The 16982-nt window shown below is 44.7% G+C and overlaps 2 protein-coding genes across 7 annotated transcripts in view; both read right to left on the bottom strand.

The window, feature by feature from the left end:
• The window catches only part of arhgap46b (Rho GTPase activating protein 46b), a 95262-nt gene extending 89246 nt beyond the window's left edge, over positions 1-6016 (bottom strand). Inside the window, exon 1 of the mRNA XM_024399815.2 lies at positions 5855-6016. Within this exon, the coding sequence (XP_024255583.1) occupies positions 5855-5868 (14 nt within the window). The 5' untranslated portion in view covers positions 5869-6016. The remainder of the gene's footprint in view (positions 1-5854) is intronic.
• Positions 6017-6468: 452 nt separating this feature from the next.
• The window catches only part of LOC112232642 (extracellular sulfatase Sulf-2), a 203512-nt gene continuing 192998 nt past the window's right edge, over positions 6469-16982 (bottom strand). For 3 of the 6 annotated variants that reach the window (XM_024399821.2, XM_042299428.1, XM_024399820.2), the window contains 10 exons: positions 14110-14407; positions 13920-14016; positions 12891-12985; positions 12657-12716; positions 12343-12506; positions 12133-12275; positions 11678-11801; positions 11240-11273; positions 9611-9664; positions 6469-9092 (listed from right to left, as the gene is read on the bottom strand). In XM_024399821.2, coding sequence (XP_024255589.1) covers positions 9062-9092; positions 9611-9664; positions 11240-11273; positions 11678-11801; positions 12133-12275; positions 12343-12506; positions 12657-12716; positions 12891-12985; positions 13920-14016; positions 14110-14407 — 1100 coding nt within the window. In that variant the 3' untranslated portion in view covers positions 6469-9061. The remainder of the gene's footprint in view (positions 9093-9610; positions 9665-11239; positions 11274-11677; positions 11802-12132; positions 12276-12342; positions 12507-12656; positions 12717-12890; positions 12986-13919; positions 14017-14109; positions 14408-16982) is intronic. The other 3 variants (XM_024399823.2, XM_024399824.2, XM_024399825.2) reach the window with 3 other exon arrangements.

Genomic DNA, 16982 nt, shown 5'->3' with positions numbered 1-16982 from the left:
TAGAGGCTGTAATCACTGCCAAAGGTGCTTCAACAAAGTACTGAGTAAAGGGTCTGAATACTTATGTACATGTGATATTTCCATTTAATTTTTTGTAATAAATTAGCAAACATTTCTGAAAACCTGTTTTTGCTTTATCATTATAGGGTATTGTGTGTAGATTGATGAGGGAAAAACGATTTAATCCATTTTAGAATAAGGCTGTAACCTAACAAAATGTTGAAAAAGTCAAGGGGTCTGAATAGTTTCCGAATGCACTGTATATTACACATGTACAAGGCCATTATAAAATCCCATGAGATGTTTTCTTCAGCCACAACGGTACATCCAAGTAAAGATGATTTTTGTCTTTATGATAGAATATCTTTACTCAGCTAACAGCTTTCAGATGTTTGATGATGGATAAACACAAGTGTTGGAGGGTGTGTGAGTGACTAAAGACGTCGGAACCTAAAGGCTATTTATTTCAGCTCACCCGGGATAACCATGGGTAATGGGTAATGGGGGAGGGGGGTATAAGCACCTGTCCCTTTCCCACGCACGCATGCTCACTCTCTCCACAGGATAGCAGTGGAAAACAAAGATGGAAATATAGTACATGAATACTTCATATAATAGTAATAGCAAATTGGAACATGCAATAGTACTTGGTGTTTAAACTTTGGCAACAAAACCAAGCAATTTGTAGGAACGTCTGACAAGATTCAAGACAACAAAGTGATCATTAAAATCGGACCACAATCATACAATCCAACTTTGGCTTTTCCATACCACAATAAAACATAGGTTGTGCTTCCATTGCCTTCATTTGCTCAGTGTCTTCACAATGTGTAACTTGGACTCACTTCAAGTATGATTATAGAGTACAGGCATCTCTATTCAGTAGAGCAAGCTGCTCTAACTACTTTACTATACATCAACTGATTACAGGCTATCAAGTGGAGCTGAACTACCCCAATCTTTAGATTTCTAATTGATTCAATTGTTTAAAACATGTGCCCAACAATAGCTAATTGACTCCGTGTAAGAGCTAAATGATGAATAAAATATGTCCACTCCCATCCGACTCGTGACTCCACTAAAGGTCCAATGTAGTCAAAAAACAGACTTTTCTGTTTTACATACATTTCCACACTATGAGGTTGGAATAATACTGTGACATTGTAACAGATGTTTGAAAAGATTGGACATTTCTCTCTGTTTTGGTGGGATGGAGTTTTGGCCTGCATGGTGACATCACCAGGTGGTAAATTAGTTAATAGACCAATAAGAAGGAGAGTTCCAAACCTCTCTGCCAAATAAGAGCAGTTTTCCCCTCTCCACTCAGACCACTCACAGACAGACACTAACCACGTTTCCATCCACAGTTTGTAAAGTCCTACCTTATAAAAACAAACATCAGCTGTGACGGAAACAGGAAGTTTCGATACAATTTTATAAATGCCAACAAATATTTTTTTCATTCGACATGGTGGGATCTTTTTGGATTGGTAAAATGAATTATGCTAGAAATGGCGGTATGTGCAAATACAGTGCATTCGGAAAGAATTTAGAACCCTTGACTTTTACCACAATGTGTTACTTTACAGCCTTACTCTTAAATGGATTACATTGCTATTTTTCCTCATCACACAATACCCCATAATGACAAAGCAAAAACAGGTTTGTAGACATTTTTGCAAATGTATCAAAAATGTAAAACAGAAATATCACATTTAAATAAGTATTCAGACCCTTTACTCAGTACTTTGTTGAAGCACCTTTGTCAGCGATTACAGCCTCAAGTCTTCTTGGGTATGATGGTACAAGCTTGGCACACTTGTATTTAGGGAGTTTCTCCTATTCTTCTCTGTAGATCCTCTCAAGCTCTGTCAGGATGTATGAGGAGCGTTGCTACACAGCTATTTTCAGACCTTTCCAGAGATCTTCGATCGGGTTCAAGTCCGGGCTGTGGCTGGGCCACTCAAGGACATTCAGAGACTTGATCCGAAGCCACTCCTGCATTGTCCTGTTGGAAGGTGAACCTTTGTCCCAATCTGAGGTCCTGAGCGCTCTGAAGCAGGTTTTCATCAAGGATCTCTCTGTACTTCACCCTGTTCATCTTTCCCTTGATCCTGACTAGTCTCCCAGTCCCTGCCGCTAAAAAACATCCCCACAGCATTATGCTGCCACCACCATGCTTCACTGTAGGGATGGTGACAAGTTTCTTCTAGATGTGACTCTTGGCATTCAGGCAAAGAGTTCAATATTGGTTTCATCAGACCAGAGAATCTTGTTTCTCATGGTCTGAGAGTCCTTTAGGTGCCTTTTTGGCAAACTCCAAGCGGTCTGTCGTGCCTTTTACTGTGGCTTCCGTCTGGCCACTCTACCATAAAGGCTTGATTGGTGGAGTGCTGCAGAGATGGTTGTCCTTCTGGAAGGTTCTCCCATCTCCACAGAGAACTCTGGAGCTCTGTCAGAGTGACCATCGGGTTCTAGGTCACCTCCCTGACCATGGCCATTCTCCACCGATTGTGGTGTTTGGCCGTGCGGCCAGCTCTAGGAAGAGTCTTGGTGGTTGTGTTTTTGGGGACCTTCAATGCTGCAAAAAATGTTTGGTACCCTGCCCCAGATCTGTGTCTCGACACAATCCTGTATCTGAGCTCTGAGGACAATTCCTTCAACCTCATGGCTTGGTTTTTGCTCTGACGTGCACTGTCAACTATGAGACCTTGTATAGACAGGTGTGTGCCTTTCCAAATCAGGTCCCATCAATTGAATTTACCACAGTTGTATAAACATCTCAAGGATGATCAATGGAAACAGGATGCACCTGAGCTCAATTGAGACTAATGGCAAAGGGTCTGAATACTTAAGTAAATAAGGTATTTCTGTTTTCGCTTTGTCATTATGTGGTATTGTGTGTATTATATTGATATAATAACCATCCTATCAAAGTAAACTTGGACTCACAAGATGATATGGTGTGTGGTCCTCCCACTACGACTAGGGAAACCATGCAGTTTATTAGGCTACAGATTAAGTAAGTTATGATGAAAGTGCACTGTGATCTTGATGCTCCTTTCCAATAAATAATGGGGGTCTTATTCTGGTGACATTATGCTCGATGCTTGTCTGTGTTTGACAAATAAAACAATTCCCACTCTTATCCATAATCATCTCATCATGTGTAGACTATGCCTGCACAGCCTACCTACTGTAGGCCTATCTGCGAGCTGTCGACCACCTTCTAAGACCAGAGTAGGAACATTTGCTAACGCAATGGTAGTTGTGACAAAACTATCAGTATTGTTGAAAATGTGATGGAAACATATTGAATTTTAGATTTGCATTCGGTACAATCGAAAAGTACATTTTGTGTGCGCTATGACATGACACACTGATTTTTATCAGCAAAAAGTCCATTTGGTGGGAACACACCACAGGTGGGAAAATGCGCATATTTTCTTTATGCGGATACTAGGGAGTAGAGGTCGACCGATTATGATTTTTCAATGCAGATACCGATACCGATTATTGGAGGACCAAAAAAGCTGCTACCGATTAATCGGCCGATATTTTTATTTTATTATTTGTAATAATGACAATTACAACAATACTGAATGAACACTTATTTTAACTTAATATAATACATCAATAAAATCAATTTAGCCTCAAGTAAATAATGAAACATGTTCAATTTGGTTTAAATAATGCAAAAACAAAGTGTTGGAGAAGAAAGTAAAAGTGCAATGTGTGCCATGTAAAAAAGCTAACGTTTAAGTTCCTTGCTCAGAACATGAGTACATATGAAAGCTGGTGGTTCCTTTTAACATGAGTCTTCAATATTCCCAGGTAAGAGGTTTTAGGTTGTAGTTATTATAGGAATTATAGGACTATCTCCCTCTATACCATTTGTATTTCATTAACCTTTGACTATTGGATGTTCTTATAGGCACTTTAGTATTGCCAGTGTAACAGTATAGCTTCCATCCCTCTCCTCGCCCCTACCTGGGCTTGAACCAGGAAAAACAACGACAACAGCCACCCTTGAAGCAGCGTTACACATGCAGAGCAAGGGGAACAAACATTCCAAGGCTCAGAGCGAGTGACGTTTGAAACGCTATTAGCGCACGTTCGGTTACACCAGCCTCATCTCGGGAGTTGATAGGCTTGAAGTCATAAACTGCGCAATGCTTGACCCACAACGAAGAGCTGCTGGCCAAACGCAAAGAAAGTGCTGATTGAATGAATGTTTACTCGCCTGCTTCTGCCTACCACCGCTCAGTCAGATACTTAGATACTTGTATGCTTGTATGCTCAGTCAGATTATATGCAACGCAGGACACGCTAGATAATTTCTAGTAATATCATCAACCATGTGTAGTTAACTAGTGATTATGATTGATTGATTGTTTTTAGAAAATAAGTTTAATGCTAGCTAGCAACTTACCTTGGCTTACTGCATTCGCGTAACAGGCAGGCTCCTTGTGGAGTGCAACGAGAGAGAGGCAGGTCATTATTGCGTTGGACGAGTTAACTGTAAGGTTGCAGGATTGGATCCCCCGAGCTGACAAGGTGAAAATCTGTCGTTCTGCCCCTGAAAGAGGCAGTTAACCCACCGTTCCTAGGCCGTCATTGAAAAAATGAATGTGTATTTAACTGACTTGCCTAGTTAAATAAAGATTAAATAAAGGTGTAAAAAAAATGTTTTAAAAATACCGGTGCCCAGAAATACCGATTTCCGATTGTTATGAAAACTTGAAATCGGCCCTAATTAATTAGCCATTCCGATTAATCGGTCGACCTCTACTAGATAGTATTCACATGAAGATCTGTTGCCAATTGGATGGAAACCTAGCTACAGTACTTGAAAAATGATTGCTTGAGAAATTGCTCTTTTATAAGAAATAATGTTATTTTTGACCATTGTAACAGAAAACAATCACAGTAAAGTATTTAATTGTTACCCAGAAATGATTTCATATTGAGATAAAAACGTCTGCATTGGACCTTTAAGGATGGCACCTGGCAGTCAGGATGGGAGGTGACTGACTGGCCGATTGACTGACAGTACCAGAGGGAAGGATAAGGTCCTGTAACAAACCAGCCCTCTCCTGTAGCGTTCAGCATCTGTTCACGGATATGCAACCGGTCAAGATCAGGCATGTTTCCCCCAGACTAACCCATTAGATCTATTCCATTGTGAAAACCTTAGTTCCCGTGTTTGAACGTTGAAGTTGCCCAGAGGCATGGTTTGCCTGGTTCTACTTTTTCACACTCATGAGGAGCAGTGGAGTGCACCGTGATGTAGGACAGGTAGGCATATGTTGTGTTAAAAAAAATACTGTCTAGGAAAAAAAGAGCAACAATATATAATGCATATTGATACAGAACAATCATATAATTATTGAAATACCATAGCATTTATCCCAATGCATTCGTTTTTATATCCTGTTAGTGTCCTGTATCAACTTTTAGTGCGTTTCATTGACTACATGATATTATTGCGCTGTAATAACGAATTGCCTTTGACAAATGTTGGTTCTTATGAATTTTCATAGCATAACCTTTGAATTGCAAATGTAGTGAACGTTTTCATTTCTGGCACGAAAAGCTAAACCGAGACAAAACGTTTTGCCATAAATGTTTTGATCAATTTGAAACTTCATCGCCAGTCAATTCGCCTACTTCAGCCCTGTTTTATTAGCGGTATTGTACTGTTGCACAGCAGACAGTCACGAATCGGCAGAAGTGAATAGCGGCTACATTGTAACGAGGATCAACAGAAGAAAAACTTGTTAAATTGTATCCGTCTAGTTTCGTTCATCTAAACATACATTGACAATACACTGTACAATAGTAACTTGCGTACCTTGTCTCGGCCATTTTCCTCACATTATATGCGCAAAAAGTTGGAAAAAGATGTGCGTTGTAGTAGATTTCCCAGCTATGTGCAGTTCCACGTAACTACAGCACAGAGTACTGCCTCTCACCCCTGCCCTGTCTGTGTGAGTCAGACGGTCGGCGTTTCTCCCTCCTTCCCCTCCACTAAACTCCACCATGCCTTTGGGTTGTGTGGAATCGTATCCCTACAGGACTGTAATTGAACTGTCCTCTCTGGATTTTGCTCTGATGATCTGTGTCAAAAATCATCCAATACCCCCATCTAGTGCCCAAACAGAGTAAACACACCACGGACTGGAGTCCGTCATCAAATAACCTGTCTGTGAAAGAACGCTTATGTACATGATTATAAACTGTATGTGCTAGTCATTAAGGCTTCCCAAACGGAAAGAACCAGTGACCCCTGCTGGCTGAATATGAAACAAGATCAAACGTGTGGTTATTCAGAACCCAGAAAAATATGTTAGACAGTGCATGAATGTGCACAAAGTCATTGTCATATATGGCATTGGTAACAGAGTCTCCCAATCAAAGTTGGCAGGACTGAGATGAAGATGAAAAATAAACACACCCCAGATTAAGTGAAGAGGAAACCTTGGCATTCAACACTTTATTCACAAACTAGTTACCGCTATCAACTGTTCACTGGTAAACCGAAGGAAACAAAAATATATGTATGATAAATCTATTTAACTGTACAAGGCATTGTTATGATAAAACCTTCTTTCACATACAGTAGCCCCTTTCAAAGTGCTAATAAAAAGTTGTGTTGCTTCTTTTTTTCCAGGTGGAGAAGGGACTTGTTTTACATCATACAATATGGTACAACATTACTGGGGGGAGATTCAGTTTCCAGGTAAATTAGGGGGGTCTTTATATCAGAAGACTATACTTACAGGTGTGAAACAACAGTGCACAGATAGTAGAGAGGGCAGTGTCTGATAGATAATTAAACCTTTAGTTTTCTGTGTATTATAAAATATATTTAAACATTTACATTAATTGCAAAAAACATACATTCAAATACATGCAGCAATTTTATATATACGTTAAGACCGCAATAGCACCATGTATAGCGAAAAACAAAAGGACTAGTAACAGCCATATATTGTTATAAAGAATGCAACATTCGTTAAATACATTTATTTTTCCATTTATTTTAATTTCTACAGAGAATACATGATAAGGGAAACATGTACACAGTCTTCAGACCATGAAGTTATGGCTGATCATGACTGGGTGCGCTTGTTTTACAAACCAGCATGTCCTAGGTTTCCATACGTGGTATTAGATAACATAAACTGTCAGGTTTGCTGTGAGGTCTGAGCGGGTTGCCAAACCTATGTCCCGCCCACCTCTGGGACAAACCGGATTGCAAAACAAGCGCACTTCCTTTCTCTAAGGCCTTTGATGATGTCAATGAAGTATTGGACGGATGACTTCATAAAAAAGACTCCCAGATTAACCAAAGAGACTGGACAAGTTAGATTCACATCAGATGACTGTCTTCAAATGCATGTTCTCTGATTGGACTGTTTTTTTATAACAGGTAATGCCATGGATACCAAGCTTTATTTAGGCCAAGCTGTAGAAATCTGATTAGTAAAAACTCTTATTCTGTTCAACATCTGGATGTCAAACACTCATTTTGAAATTGAAAAAAGAACAAAAGAGAATGAGTTCCCCAAAAATATTTGAATCGCATAAATATCAAGTCTCTTGTTTGTCATTAGAAACGTAATTCAACTGAAAAGAGATGGCACTTCGATGGCTCTCTCCCAGTTCCTACCTGCACTTTAGCCCTAACCACCACTCATGCATGTTTGCCGCCATTCTCAAAGGCAGGTTGCACTGTAACTGAAAGTGTGTGTGCGTGTGTGTGTGTGCGTACGCGCGCGTCGCTGCAATCTCATAATTGATCATCTGCATTTAATAGAATTAAGGGTTTTTAAATGTTGATTAGTAACACACGGGTAAAAAACATGAAATCAATGTGCCACATACACTGAAGCTGCACTGTGGGATGGAATCACCGCCAATGAATATAGCTAGTAGTAAAAACCTAAAAGTAAAGTACACATGGCCACAATACAAAATATTTTTCAAAGATTCCAATGAATATCAAAAATCTATCAAGTTTCCTTTCCTCTCCCATTCGTTCCCTGCCCCACAAACAAAAACCAAAGCAAAGTCCTGCATTAGGAAAATAATCATGTACTGCTGCTGCGTTCGAGCCTAGAGGATCTCCTTGTGAAGTCTGTTGTGTGGTGGTGTATTACAGGAAGGGGCCAGCAGGGGGCAGTCTGCTGGCCTGGGTTATGACTGGAGCACTGGAGGGCAACAGTGGATTAAAGGGACAGGCTCATCCCGATATCAGCCTGGAGTTGCTGCTGTGGCATAAGGAGGAAGAGGATGAGAGGTCAGGGTGGGGGACAGGCCAGAGGTGGCATTCTGCTGGTTCAGTGTCCCTAAAATCTCAGGTGAGGAGGGGAGACAGAGAGAGAGGGGTCTTACAAGCAGTCATACGGGCAACCCATTCTCAGCCTCCTGAACAAAGTCACTGCAGTCACAGTGAGCATGGTTCAGTCTCCACCGGGACGACCGCCTCCTCAACAACTCCTTCTCCTCTTCATCACCTCTCTCCCTGCTCTCCTCATCCTCTTCCTTCTCATGCAGAGTGAGCTGGTTGACAAGAGGTGGGGCGCGGTTCCAGTCTGAGCTGCCCTCCTCAGCTGGAACTAGGGGAGAGGAAGAGGAAGAGGAGGAGGGAGAGGGAGAGCGATGCGGCCCTCCATTCAGCCCCAGTGCCTCCCTCAGGACCTCGGCCCCAGCCTCTCTCAGCAGGAGAGCAGGGGTGGCCAGGGTGGTCAGGTAGATGGCTGAGGTTGATTGGTCCGTTGATGACACCAGGGCGTGGTCTCTTCCTCCTCTCCCCTCCCCGGGAATTACGTTGCTGCGGGGCCCGTTCGGCTGGTGGTTGAAGTTGCCGAGCAACGTGAACATCCTGTCCACGGTCCCGCAAAAGTTGTCCCAGTCCTCCAGGCTGACGTTGAAGTTGAGTTTGAGATCGTAGGCGTGCTCGTCAAGTCTGTACAAGGGTTCAAGTTCTGACCAGTCCATTCCCGTTCCCCCCACAGTGGGCACTTCGGGTGGGGCCACTCTGGCCTCATGGACCCTATCCCTCCCAGCCTTCCCAAATCTGTCCTCTGATGAGACAAAAGCACACAGACAAAAACAGTGTCATCCACAGTAAACCGCTGGCACCTGTTATGTCTGTATCTCTTCCCGGCAGCACCATGTGAATGAGTTGATGCTGTGATATTCACATCAGGCTCTAGTATATCAGGCAAATAGAGATAAATCACGAAACACAGAGTATCAGAAAGAGACATTATAAGAGACCATATGAAACGTCATAAAAGAGAAAAGTCAACCAATAGACAGAGATGATAAGATGATTAAGGCAGATGTGTTGGGCGGTGGGGGTGGATGACGCCCTGGTGAGATGTGAGCAGAGCTGTGCAGGTCAGAACATCCATGCAGACAGACAGGAGAGTGAGAAAGACGTGGTTATAAACTAGAACTGGCAGAGATCAGCATGCAAGCCTGGACGAACCCAGAGTTGAAAAAACTACAGAGAAGGAAGAGAGGAAAGAGAGGAAGAAAAGCTCAGTTAGAGGTGACTGGTGGCATCGTGAGGACCAGATGGGATGTCCAAACTCACAGTGATTTGGAGGTGGGCTTCTTCACTTTTGGCCACTTTCTGCGTTGAAACTGCCTGATGCACAAGCGACAATAAGACAGACTGTTACCCAGCCCATTCAAGCAGAGGAAAATAAGCCCTCAACCCTCTCCCATCCTCAGTCAGAAGCAGTGCAGAGACAGTCAAGCATACGTACAGTGTAACCCCCAGGTTAGAAAAGTGCCCAGTCCCCCAAACCAGCTGTCATGCAAAGATGCAGAGGAAAGCAAGAGAAACTGCACACAACACCAAAAAACACCCTCACACGTACAGTGCATTTGGAAAGTATTCAGACCCCTTGACTTTTTCCACATTACATCCTTATTCTAAAATGTATTACATTGTTTTTTCCCCCCTCAATCTACACACAATACTCCACAATGACAAAACAGGTTTTTAGAATTTTCTGCTACAAAAGAAAAAAGGAAATATCACATTGACATAAGTATTCAGACCCTTTACTCAGTACTTTGTTGAAGCACCTTTGGTAGTGATTACAGCCTCAAATCTTCTTAGGTATGAAGTGAAAATCTTGGCACACCTGTATTTGGGGAGTTTCTCCCATTGTGCTATGCAGATCCTCTCAAGCTCTGTCTGGTTGGATGGGGAGCGTCACTGCACAGCTATTTTCAGGTCTCTCCAGAAATGTTAAATCGGGTTCCAGTCCGGGCTCTGGCTGGGCCACACAAGGACATTCAGAGAGCCTCGTCGCGAAGCCACTCCTGCGTTGTCGTGGCTGTGTGCTTAGGGTCGTTGTCCTGTTGGAATGGGAACCTTCGCCCCAGTCTGAGGTCCTGAGTGCTTTCATCAAGGATCTCTCTGTACTTTGTTCCGTTCATCTTTCCCTTGATCCTGACTAGTCTTCCAGTCCCTGCTGCTGAAAAACATCCCCACAGCATGATGCTGTCCCCACTATGCTTCACCGTAAGGATGGTGCCAGGTTTCCTCCAAACGTGACGCTTGGCATTCAGGTCCAAGAGTTCCATCAGGGTTTCATCAGACCAGAGAATCTTGTTTCTCATGGTCAGAGTCCTTTAGGTGCCTTTTGGCAAACTCCAAGCAGGCTGTCATGTGCCTTTTACTGAAGAGTGGCTTCATTCTGGCCACTCTACCATAAAGACCTGATTGGTGGAGTGCTGCAGAGATGGTTGCCCCTCTGGAAGGTTCTCCCATATCCACAGTGGAACCCTAGAGCTCTGTCAGAGTGACCATCAGGTTCTTGGTCACCTCCCTGACCAAGGCCCTTCTCCCAAAGTGTCTGAATACTTATGTAAATAAGGTATTTCTGTTTTTTTATTTTGAATAAATTTGCAAAAAAAATCTAAAAGCCTGTTTTCGCTTTGTCATTATGGGGTATTGTGTGTAGATGTTTTATTTATTTAATCCATTTTAGGATAGGGCTGTGACGTCACAAAAAGTTAAAAAAGGGAAGGGTCTGAATATTTTCCAACTGCACTGTATGTATTCTCTAAGTGTTGTGTATTTTGTCAATGTATTCTAGACCAAGTATGTGTGCTATCCTTTAGGAATATTTATATAAATCCTATATAGTACTAATATCTAATAAATCGTTAAGTGCTGATTGGTGTTCAAGTCAATGAGTAAAGATACCTGTATTCATCAAAGCTGCTTCGCTCTTTGCCTCCTGAAGAAGAGACAATAGCAGTGGTTAGAGAATATAGGAACAGATTCCTATCAAAGAAGGCACAGAGACCTCGTTAGGAGAGGCTTTCAAACGCTTTAGAAAGAGCAGTCCTTTTAAAGCCAAAATGTTATCTGAAATTCAAATAAATACAAGTAGAAAAACATTTTCAAATGAATTGACCTCAATTAAAAGGAACAAAACACATTCCGAAGGGAGCGGTTTGTAACTGTTTAAAATGCAGTTAAAGATCTGATACATGAGAAGTAATGCAAGAACAGAAATCCAGGCATGACTTGGGTCTGGTGGTGAGGATGATGAGGATGAGGATGCCAAACAGAGATCATTCGTCTGTAGTCACAACCCACAACAACCTGGCATAGTGTGTGTGTGTTAGAGGAACTCACCCAGCTCCAGGTTGCGTGTACGTGGGTTGCACTGCTTGTGGCCCTTGCAGCTGCGGAGCTCCATGAGTTGAACGTGGAGCTGGTTTAAGACGGTTCGGTCCAGCGTGTTTACAGCATTCATCAGCTACACGGAGAAGAGAGAGAGAGAGAGAGAGAGAGAGAGAGAGAGAGAGAGTACAGGTGGGTGAGAGAGATGAATAGTACTGGTATTCATACTGGCCGTACTGGTCTAACATCTCTTATATAACAGCTGATTTTCACTTTGCTATCTTGAAAACAGGGCAGCAGGCTACCTGCTGGGCGCAGACATCAATTCAATGTCTATTCCACATTGGTTCAACGTCATTTTATTGAAATGACGTGGAAACAACGTTGATTCAACCACTTGCCCCCAGTAGTGAATGGTAGAAGGCATCTTTACAGAGGAGTGCTTGCGGTGAGGATTGAGTACTGACCTGGTAGGGATCCGTGTTGAGGTCAAAGTACTCCAGGAAGCCAGTAGCAAACTCGCAGAAGAGGAAGTTGTGTGTCTCGTTGATGGTCCTCAGACACCAGTAGGTGTTGTTGTTGGCACTGGTGCAGGCACAGAACGGACCCACTGCAGACAGAGAATAGTCAGTAATGCTAGTGTGTGTATGTGTGTTTGTGTGTGTGTAGTCTCTTACTTGTCCAGAAGGGGGCGGTCTGCCAGTGCTGGTTGTCGTGGGTGAAGCAGGTGAGACCAGGCATGCTACAGGTGTCGTTGTTCCTCAGACGTTTCAGCAGCTTCCGCATCTTCTTCCTCCTCTTCTGCTCTTTCAGTAACCACGCCTTCTTATCCTGACCCTTCCTGATGACGTCACACACACATAGAAATACACACATCACACAGTGGCACAATGGCACATTCAAATACACACTGTAGATATGCAATCACTACACAGGCAGAAGCACACAAACAGTATATGTCCCTTTCTTATACACAAACCCACCCCCTTACCTGAATGGGTGAATGCTACCTCCTTTGTGCCTGAGCTTACTCTTGTACTTAGACTTGTAGCTGAAACACAGACAGATATATACATAATCAGTCTTTATGAGCATGGAGTAAACCTCTTCAAGTCTGGCAGACAGCCGTTATCTTCACTGTAAGCGCATCTAATGCTGCCATTTAGTATGTGGAAGGATATTGGTAATAAAACGATGGATTCCTAAGAGGTTGTTTGGTCCTTACATGTAGTGGTTGCAGTCACACTCCTCTGGGCGGGCTTTCTTCAGGTGACCCCTAACCTCTCTTAGGTTCTTGATCTTTGTTTGCAGGGTCTCAATCTAACAGAGATGCAGGGCATTAGATAGAGGAATATGACAACAATGAGGGCTTCTGTAGCTCCGTTGGTAGAGCATGGCTCTTGCAATGCCAGAAGTTGTTTTACCGGGACCGCAGGTATGTAAAATGTATGCAGGCATAACTGTACATCGTTTGGAATAAAGTGTCTGCTAAATGGCATATGCACTGAGTGTACATAACATTAGGAACACCTGCTCCTTCCATGACTGACTGACCAGGTGAAAGCTATGATCCCTTATTGATGTCACCTGTTAAATCCATTTCAATCAGTGTAGCTGAAGGGGAGCAGACTGGTTAAAAAAGGATTTGTAAGACAATTGAGCCATGGATTGTGTATGTGCGCCATTCAGAGGGTGAATGGGCAAGACAAAAGATTTAAGTGCCTTTGAACGGGCCAGGTCCTCCGGTTTGTCTCAAGAACTGCAACACTGCTGGGTTTTTCCACACTCAACAATTTCCCGTGTGTATCAAGAATGGTCCACCACCCAAAGGACTTCCAGCCAATTTGAAACAACTGTGGGAAGCATTGGAGTCAACATGGGCCAGCATCACTGTGGAGCTCTTTCGATACCTTATATAGAGGTCATGCGTCGACGAATTGAGGTTGTTCTCTGGGAAAAGGGGGATGCCAATCAATATTAGGAAGATTAGGAAGGTGTTCCTAATGTTTTGTGCCCTCAGTGGATTACGACACAGAGTGGCATTTAACACAGGAACTGAATCTGAGTATGTGTGTGTCAATAGCAGACTATATTCAACTAATTCATAATTACACAATCATTGTTGCTGTCCATAATTGTCATCGATTTCATTGTCAGTTATTGATTGTCATGACACGATCACTGTGACCACTGAAGATAATCAACTGCATTGAGGAATAAAACATCAGTTATGTGAGTGGCTGAGAAGACTCACCTCGTGATCGATGTGGAGTTTGTGGTCCTTCCAGGCCTGCAGGGACTTATAGATCCCTGTATCACACTTCACTGTGTCATTGGCCAGAATAGAGCACCTGAGGACAGGATACACACTGAGCATTTAGCCTAATCAATAACTAAAACAACACACTCAACATGCAGTACTAACACACTACAAACAAACCCACCCATCCACATTGAACATCCACACACTCCCTGACCTGTGTGTGACTTTGATTCCAGAAGATACAATAGCTAGACTGTTGCTGCTAGTCCTGGGGGTGACGGTGACAGTGACCCCCATGCCACTGAAGTCGTCCTCAGTGTCGTCACGTGGGGTCCTGGCCCCAGCCTGGCTGAGGTTCCTGGGGGCCGGTACAGGCTGGTATCCATCCTCCAAGTCTACAGCATACAGGTCCCCTCCTATCTCCATCTCCACAGAGCGGGAGTAACGGTTACGGGCGTAGCTCTTGATGGCTTTCATCTCTGTCAGGAGGAGGGCAGGGTGAGATAGTGGAGGGATTGCTACAGTCAGTATATAAACCCTATCAGGCCCTATGATACTCATTAAAGGTGAAATATGTAGAAATCGCTCCGCCATTTACTGGTTGACAAAATTCTATCATGTTCACCTAATTTCAGTTTATGTGACAAAACAAGCCTTGTATAATGTAGAGTAGAGGTATTCAAATCTTACCCTACAAGGTCCGGAGCCTGCTGGCTTTCTGTTCTACCTAATTAATTGTACACACCTGGTGTCCCAGGTCTAAATCAGTTCCTGATTAGAGGGGGGAAATGAAACAGCAGTGGAACTGGCTTTGAGGTCCAGATTTTTATTTGAGGGGTGTAGAGAATCATTGATGTAACGGCTCTCGTCGGAATGAGTGGACCAAAGCGCAGCATGGAAAGTGTTCATGATTTTATTGATCAAAGAAACACTCGAACAAAGTAACAAAACGAAAGCGAACAGTTCTGTCAGGTAAACAGATACTAAACAGAAAATAACCACGCACAAAACACAGGTGGGAAAAGGCTGCCTAAGTATGATTCCTAATCAGAGACAACGATAGACAGCTGCCTCTGATTGGGAACCACACTCGGCCAAAAACAAATAAATAGAAAACATAGAATGCCCACCCTAATCACACCCTGACCTAACCAAATGGAGAAATAAAAAGGCTCTCTAAGGTCAGGGCGTGACAGTACCCCCCCCCCCCAAAAGGTGCGGACTCAGGCCGCAAAACCTGACACTAAAGGGGAGGGTCCGGGTTAGCATTGATTCATGGCGGCGGCTCCGGTGCGGGTCGTAGACCCACCTCCTCCCGCAGATCCCTCCGCTTAGGTGGCGGCCCTGGTGCATGGACCTTCCCTGGAGGAACCGGGCCACAGATCATCGCTGGAGGCTCCGGACTGGGGACCGTCGCTGCAGGCTCCGGACTGGGGACCATCGCTGGATGCTCCGGACTGGGGACCGTCGCTGGAGGCTCCGGACTGGGGACCGTCGCTGGAGGCTCCGGACTGGGGACCGTCGCTGGAGGCCCGGACTGGGGACCGTCGCTGGAGGCTCCGGACTGGGGACCGTCGCTGGAGGCTCCGGACTGGGGACCGTCGCTGGAGGCTCCGGACTGGGGACCGTCGCTGGAGGCTCCGGACTGGGGACCGTCGCTGGAGGCTCCAGACTGGGGACCGTCGCTGCAGGCTCTGGACTGGGGACCATCGCTGGAGGCTCCGGACTGGGGACCATCGCTCGAGGCTCCGGACTGAAGACCGTCGCTGGAGGCTCCGGACTGAAGACTGTCACTGGAGGCTCTGGACCGTGGATCAACGCTGGAGGCTTCGTGCCATGGATCATCACTGGAGGCTTCGGTGCCATGCATCATCACTGGAGGCTTCGTGCCATGGATCATCACTGGAGGCTTCGTGCCATGGATCATCACTGGAGGCTTCATACATGGAGCTGGAACAGGTCTCACCGGACTGAGGAGACGTACTGGCAGCCTAGTGAGTGGAGCTGCCACAACACGGCCTGGCTGGATACCCAATCTAGCTCTGTGAGCGTGGAGAGCTGGCAACGGACGCACTGGGCTATGATTGCACACTGGAGGCATAATGCGTAAAGCCAGTGTAGGACACACTGGACCGTGGAGGCACACCGGAGGTCTGAGCGCAAAGCTGGCACAACTCTTCCTAAATGGATACCCCCAAGTGCGGGGAGCTGGAACAGGCCGCACTGGGTTGTGCTGGCGAACTGGGGATACCGTGCGTAGAGCTGGCGCAGGATAGCCTGGGCCGAAGAGACGCACTGGAGGCCAGGAACGCTGAGCACAATCCCTCCTGGCTGAATGCCCACTCTAGCACGGCAACTGCAGGGAGCTTGCAGAGAGCGCACTGGGCTGTGGCTGCTCACCGAAGGCATGTTGCGCAGGACCGGAACACAGTGCTTGACACAGTCACTCACTCCCCACGGTAAACACGGGGAGTTGGCTCAGGTCTGAACCCTGACTCCGCCAATCACCCCGTGTGCCCCCCAAAAAAGTTTTTGGGGCTGCCTCTCGTGCTTACTTCGTTGAGCCAACTCCTCGTAATGCCGCCGTTCCGCTTTAGCTGCCTCCATCTCCTCCTTTGGACAGCGATACTCTCCAGCCTGCGCCCAGGGTCCTTTCCCGTCTAAGATCTCCTCCCATGTCCACTCGTCCTTTTGACCACGCTGCTTGGTCCTTCTTTGGTGGGTAGTTCTGTAACGGCTCTTGTCGGAATGAGTGGACCAAACCGCAGTGTGGAAAGTGTTCATGATTTTATTGATCAAAGAAACACTCGAACAAAGTAAAAAAACGAAATCGAACAGTTCTGTCAGGTAAACAGATACTAAACAGAAAATAACTACCCACAAAACACAGGTGGGAAAAAGGCTGCCTAAGTATGATTCCTAATCAGAGACAACGATAGAGAGCTGCCTCTGATTGGGAACCACACTCGGCCAAAAACAAAGAAATATAAAACATAGAATGCCCACCCTAATCACACCCTTACCTAACCAAATAGAGAAATAAAAAGGCTCTCT

Source organism: Oncorhynchus tshawytscha, linkage group LG16 (assembly GCF_018296145.1).
Source record: "Oncorhynchus tshawytscha isolate Ot180627B linkage group LG16, Otsh_v2.0, whole genome shotgun sequence".
Taxonomy (NCBI): Eukaryota; Metazoa; Chordata; class Actinopteri; order Salmoniformes; family Salmonidae; genus Oncorhynchus; species Oncorhynchus tshawytscha.
This window is presented reverse-complemented; position numbering and strand designations above follow the sequence as displayed.